Source organism: Eucalyptus grandis, chromosome 5, assembly GCF_016545825.1.
Source record: "Eucalyptus grandis isolate ANBG69807.140 chromosome 5, ASM1654582v1, whole genome shotgun sequence".
In the NCBI taxonomy this organism is placed as follows: Eukaryota; Viridiplantae; Streptophyta; class Magnoliopsida; order Myrtales; family Myrtaceae; genus Eucalyptus; species Eucalyptus grandis.
This window is the reverse complement of record NC_052616.1, coordinates 4,962,160-4,968,978: the sequence shown is the minus strand read 5'-3', so window position 1 is coordinate 4,968,978 and position 6,819 is coordinate 4,962,160. Positions and strand designations below refer to the sequence as shown.

The following is a 6,819-nucleotide window of genomic DNA, read 5'->3' as shown; positions in this document are numbered from 1 at the left end:
CTGGCCAATTGGATTTATGGGTGGAATATATGAGTTCAACTCTCAACTTGGGAATCGAACTCGGTTTCCCTGGATCTGTGAACCTGTATGGTTCTTTATGGAACCAAATTTGAACCAAACCAATTGGGCCGGTTCCTAAGTTGAACATGGACCGTTTCCAACTCCCAACGTGACTGGGCAAGTAGGCTTAGAGAAGGTATTGAGAATGTTTGAACTCCAAGGACTTTTGCTTGTCTAATTTACTGCTTGAATTACGTCGCCCAATTTATTTTGGACCCAAGGATAATGGGAAAATTTCAAGTACCCTGAAGATTATTGTGCAATTTTTCTCTCATTCTATCGTTGCACAAGGAAATAGAAAATAAAAGTAAGAAAAAGAAATCAAAATACAAGATTTTATCTTGATTTACCATTAACTTAGGGTTACATCCAATAGATGATTATATTATAATTAGCAACCTTAAATTGGGACTACCATGCCATTTTGTCAATTGGGAGTGTGAACCGCACTCCAACAATAATGGGGTCACACGCAAACTAACGAGTTATATATGCAATAGAGTACATTGGCTTCTCTTTTTTAAATTCATCTATATAACTAAGACTCACCTTCAATAATTCCCTTGTTTACTCCTCAAGTTAAAGTTAGGTATTCCGTTACGCTACTGCCATTAATTTCCAAATTTAATTTGTTTTCCTGTTGGTCATGCGTTCAAATTAGTTCTTCAAAATCCAAGCTAAATAGGATTTCGTTTCCTGGCAGCACAAAAGCGAATTTAAAAGATTTCCGCAGGTGGACTAAACTGCTAAAAGGCCCATCCTTGCTATTATATTTGGAAGGAGTTGAAGATTTGTCTAATGTTCACATGACATGAGATCCATCACTATTTGCTTGCTTTTAAAATCACCCCTAAAGTAGAGGGACCCTTGGACCGCCAGATCTACAGTCCTATGTGTTGTATCCAAGTGCATTTTGTGGTGCCTTCTACTTAAAATGCAGTATTTCATTCACACTTTAGAAAGTTGGAATTAACGATCTGTTCTTTTGTGATTTAACCGTCACCGACTGTCGCGGATCCAATCCTCGGAACTTTGTAGAAGAGTCCATTTCTTGTCTATCCTTGAATGAAGGGCGGTTTCGCCGCACCAGGCTTTGGGTGGCTTAAAGGAATTAAAGACGGAATCACCATGGATCCAATTCCAGCAAACTCAGCACCATGTTGATATTTCGGTTGCATTGGATGGGATTGGCAAGAGAATGCAATTTACTTTGAAAACTCAAAAGTCAACTTTGAGATGCTTAGAGTCCAAACCCATTCATAAATCACATTTAAAACAGACGCCAACTATCTGAGAAAACGATGTTCCCACACCTGGAAAGATCACATGCCAACCAGTGGATGAAACACAATAAAAGGGCCTCCAATGCATGCAAAACCTTCACCAAAACACAAGAATTGCCTTTATCCTTTCGTTGATTCTAGAATGCTTCAGCTCTCTGTCTTTTCCTTTATTCTTTTATTGCTTCTCTTCTTGTTCTTTCTGATTAGAGTGATCTCTAGCAGTCATGGAAGAAAAGGGTGCAATCTTAAGCTGCCTCCCGGCCCAAAGAAGTTGCCACTTCTAGGGAATCTGCATCAGATGTTTGGCGAACTACCGCACCATCGCCTAACCGACTTAGCAAAAACCTACGGACCGGTTTTCTATCTTCAACTTGGCGAGATTCCCGTCATAACAATTTGCACTCCTGAAGCAGCCAAGGAGGTCCTCAAGACCCAAGAGCTCACTTTCGCCGACAGGCCGCCATTCACAGCAGCTGAAATGACTAGCTATGTCGGCTCAAGCTTGTTCTTCTCCCCATACGGAGAATATTGGAGGCAACTCCGCAAGATATGCGTTTTGGAGCTTCTGAGTGTCAAGCGCGTGCGGTCGTTCGCCTGGGTGCGAGAAGAGGAGGTGAGCAATCTCGTCAAGTACATCAAATCCTCGTCAGGTCTCCCTCTCAATCTCAGCGAGAAGATCTTCGCCTGCGTGAATTCCATCATTTGCAAGGCAGCTTTCGGCCATAAGTGCAAACAGCAGGACGAGTTTATCTCATCGCTTCAGGAATCCATAAAGCTGGTAAGCGGGTTCGGCCTAGCCGAGCTTTTCCCTTCCCTGCGGTTTCTATTTTACATTAATGGGATGAAATTTAAGTTGGATAAGATACAGCGAAAGTACGACGAAATCTTGAATATTATTCTTGCGGACCACAAAATACAACGAGAACAATGCTTAAATAGGCCAGAAGATACCTGGGGTGAGGAAGATTTAGTCGATGTGCTACAGCGTCTCCAAGAGTCCAACGAGATCGGGTTTCATCTTACCACGGACAATATCAAAGGCGTCATCTTGGTACGTTACAGAACTATCTCTTATAATTACATCTCTAGTTCTGAGTAAAAATTCGACTAGGCAGATCCTCTTTGATTTGGTCATATCAAGTTGTGAATCGTAATTTTCTTTCTTCATATTCAACTTCCAATAGACAATCCTTATGCAAAAATAGAAAGACATGCATTAACAATAAGGAAAAAAAATTTACTCCGATGTAGGAATAAGAATATGGCTCGAACATAATCAAAAGAACGAATCTACAGAACCTAGAATATAACTGACGTATGACATGATATCAGTCAATGCAAAAGGTCAACAAAAAATAGGGTTTGTTCTTACTAGATTTTTTGCAGTTAGCATCGCGCAACTATTTGGAGAGATATTATAAACTCACGTTTCTTAAAAGCTCCTTCCACGACTCTTCTTCCTGACTTGCAACTACCATCACTGACTTCTTGTCAAATCTTATTATAAAGACAAATTATGATTTTGTACACCTTCAGAAAAAAACGTTCTGTGAAGGAACATAAAAGTTAAAGTCGTTAATGGATGACACATTACGTATTTCCCAAAATATGTAGCCCATAATGTAAAAAATATATACTTGCACTATATTACAAATTATCATTTGTACGGTATTATTTGATGTTAGAAGCTCATGCACAGAATAACCAATGTTGTGATGCTCGAGGAAAACTATATTTTTTGAAATAATAGCTTTCGAACAATATTCCCATCCAACTTTTATGAGAATAAAAGAGTCAAATACTAAGGGCATGTTTGTTTTCACTTCTTTTTTCTGTTTAAAAACAGTTTTTTTTTTTTTTTCCTGGAATAAAAAGGAACAAACGCGTTTGTTTGCGTTTTTGTTCCAAATCAATTTTTTTGTTCCCAGAAACACATCTGAAACAGAAACAAGAAATAAAAAAAAAAAATTTTCTTGTTTGTGGAACAAAATTTAGAAACACTTTTTCTCTCTCTTCCATTTTCTTCTCTCTTTTTTCTTTCTTTTTTCTTTGGCCGGTCACCGGCCTCGGCCATGGCCGGTGACCGGCCGTCGAGGGCCGGTGACCTCGCCGGAGCGTCGCCGACCCTCGGCGAGGCCGACATCACACCAGGTTGGGCGAGCTCGATCTCGCCCAGATTCGGTGAGGCTGAACTCGCCCAGAGCCTCGCCGACCGCCGGGCAAGTTCGGCCTCACCGGATCTAGGGCAAGCTCGAGCTCGCCTAGCCAAGGCGAGGCCAAGCCTCACCCAACTACGGTGAGGCTCGGCCTCGCCGAGGGTCGGCGAGCCTCGCCATGGGCCGGGTGAGGCCGCCGGCCCTTGTCGGCGATCACCGACCATGGTTGAGGCCGGCGACCAGCCAAAAGAATAAAAAAGGAAAAAGAAAAAAAATAAAAAAATAAGAAAGAAAATAGAAAAATAAAATAAAAATATTAAAAAATTAAAAGAAATAAAAAATTATATAAATTTACCAAACATGTTTCTATTCTTTTTATATTTTTGGAACAGATTTACCAAACGCGTTTTTTTGTTCAAAAATTATTTCCTGAAGCAGAAATACTTTTTTCTATTTCTGTTCTCAGAAATAATTTTTAAATAAAAATGTTATCAAACGCACCCTAAATAATTTATACTAACATATTGTTTTAATATTTGTAAGCTACTGCCTTTTAAATTTATATGCTTATGGTGGAATTGAACACCTTTTTCGCAATTATTTTTATCTTATTGATACCTCATATTAATTAAAGATGAAACAAATTTTGACCTTACTTCCGCGCAACAACTGCTCAAGTACCATAAAAGCAATAGATTAATTATAAATAAGTTTTATTAAAACTAAACATAACATGTTAGTAGAGAAACTTGTCAACCTCATGAGCCAATGCATTGTAATTTTTTTTCTTTTTGGTCGGTCGCCAATGCATTGTAATTTACACTTACCAAAGTCGAGTTTTTATTAAGTGTTTCCAATCTCTTACGATATTCTATGAAGCATATTGAAGAATAAGACAAACGGCAACTTAACAATGAACGAATTTCACATCAAATTGATATGGCTTTAGTAACTATAGAATTGAAATTTTATTATGATATTTACATTAATTTGATTATGGTTCAGTATTCCAATTTTATGTGTATTTGTAGCTGTCCAGTTAAAAACATGAAGAAACATAAAGATTGAAAATCTGCTTTTAAAATAAGATATCTCCATTTAATCTCCCTATTAATAAGTCCATTAAATTATCTTTGCTATTTTTATTTTACAAAAATATGGGAATTTTTGTTCAAACTTGTTTGCCATAAATTTTTGTCTTTGATTGAACCATGTCAAGAGTGCAAATTCACCTTGCCTAGAAATCACCTCCTTCTACAACTACCTCATTATAGATTCAATCACTATTAGGCTCCTCTCGCTAGAATATTTAAATAATAAGACCGGTCATTAAATAAAGATGTGTTTTATTATTTAAATATCCTAACACTTCCAATAGTTGTTCTCACACCTTGTCCACGTGACATAGTACACTCGCTCCCAAGACCATAAACTACACCTCTGAAGTGCATACAAAGTGTTTCCCGCACACTTTTTCTCACTTAGGCAAATGTCTTCTCTCTATGTACTACCACCACTTACCTTGTATGTTTACAAAGGGGGTGGACACTCTTGCTAGCTTTTCAGATGATTACTTAATCGACTGCAATGCAGCAAGGGAGAGACAAACTCAAGAATTCTCTAAAAATGCTTCAAATGTGAACCCTTTTAATCAACAAATGTCTTCGCTCTAAGTAATACCACATATCTCGTTTGGTCTTCTTATAGGCATCAAATTTGAACGTTAAGCATGGATCTAGTAGCCATTATGTCCATCTGTCTACGGGTAAAAGAGCTAAGAGAAATTCCCTCAAAAATTTAAGTGTAGAACCTTCAATCAATTTGGCCAGTCAGACAAATTTTCCAAATACGGCAGGTTTTATGCACGTCAATATATCAAACTCTTTATCAGAATAGTCCCGGGTTCGTTTTATATCAAATTCATATAATGTAGCTGCATACTTGATCAATTCCATTAAAGACTCGAATGAGCTTTACTATCGTCAAATCATTTCCAAGATGCTCGCAAAAAATTATATATAGTGGGGTATATATGCATGACTCTCACAGGATATAATCGCTGCGGGAAGCGAGACATCATCAACGGTGCTAATATGGGCCATGTCAGAAATGCTCAAGAACCCGAACGTGATGGCCAAGGCGCAGGATGAAACACGGCGGGTTTTGAAGGGAAAGGACGGCGTTCAAGAATCCAACATCGAAAAGCTCAGTTACCTGAAGTGTGTTATCAAAGAAACTCTAAGAATGCACCCGCCGGGATCGTTAATCCCTAGAGCACCAAGGGAAGAATGCAAGATCAACGGATACGATATTCCTAGGAACTCGAGAGTCCTTATCAATGCATATGCTATAGGAAGAGATCCAAGATATTGGACAAATCCGGAGAAATTCGAGCCTGAGAGGTTTTTCGAATCTTCAGTGGATTATAAGGGGTTGCACCATCAATTTCTCCCATTTGGATCTGGTCGGAGGATCTGTCCGGGCATTTCATTCGCCACAGCCAGCGTCGAACTTATACTAGCATCACTGTTGTATCATTATGATTGGAAACTGGCAAATGGGCAAACGCCGGAACAACTTGACATGACTGAAGTTTTTGGTACTGCAGTTGGCAGAAAGGATGATTTATATGTAATTGCTTCACCGTGTTCTTTGATTTCAGCTTGATAAAGAAGGCATGTGGAAGACCGTCCTTCATTGAAAAATGTATCATTTAAAGACCTGGTGTGATATTGAACTGAAATAAGATTGACGTTGTCTGTATTTCCCAACCAAAACTTTTAAGCGACATCCAACCCGTCTCTTTTATTAGAACATTCATTCGTCAAAAGGAAGAAAATAACATCAACCCACTTTAAAATGAGAGACCGGGGGGGAGGAAGAGGGTCGTAAAACGCAATCAAAGCTGCACATCCTCCTCCTCGTGTCGACAGCAACGCAATTAGCACATTAGCTTACATCTCTACCGATTGGATTGTACTTGATGTTGAGAAGACTTTCTAATGAATTTTGAAGTTAACGAGCTGAAATCCTTTGCGAATTCCCGGTTGTCTTCGAAAGTGACCCGAGTTGTCCAGTAGCTAAGCTCTTGAGGACGTTACGAATCTTTGATACATGTCCGCCACATCCATGCATCTCTACTTTAATTTCCTGCTCCTGCTTTTATTTTGGCTAGAGAGAATGCCGCTTTAATGGACGTCATCGCCTTGCCTAACCCAAAAATTAAACTTAAATCGACCAAAAACTTACCTAGGGCGGCAAATTTTTCATTGCCTTTTGGTGCCAATTTGACCTGAAGATTGAACTACGGCGACGAATTT

General features: G+C 38.9%; 1 protein-coding gene across 1 annotated transcript; it reads left to right on the top strand.

The window, feature by feature from the left end:
* Positions 1-1,462: 1,462 nt before the first annotated feature.
* On the top strand, positions 1,463-6,212 carry LOC104442865 (premnaspirodiene oxygenase). The gene is made up of 2 exons (XM_039311923.1): positions 1,463-2,394; positions 5,549-6,212. Exons 1-2 carry the CDS (start codon positions 1,486-1,488, stop codon positions 6,164-6,166), a joined length of 1,527 nt encoding a protein of 508 aa, XP_039167857.1. The 5' UTR covers positions 1,463-1,485; the 3' UTR covers positions 6,167-6,212.
* The last annotated feature ends 607 nt before the right edge of the window (positions 6,213-6,819 follow it).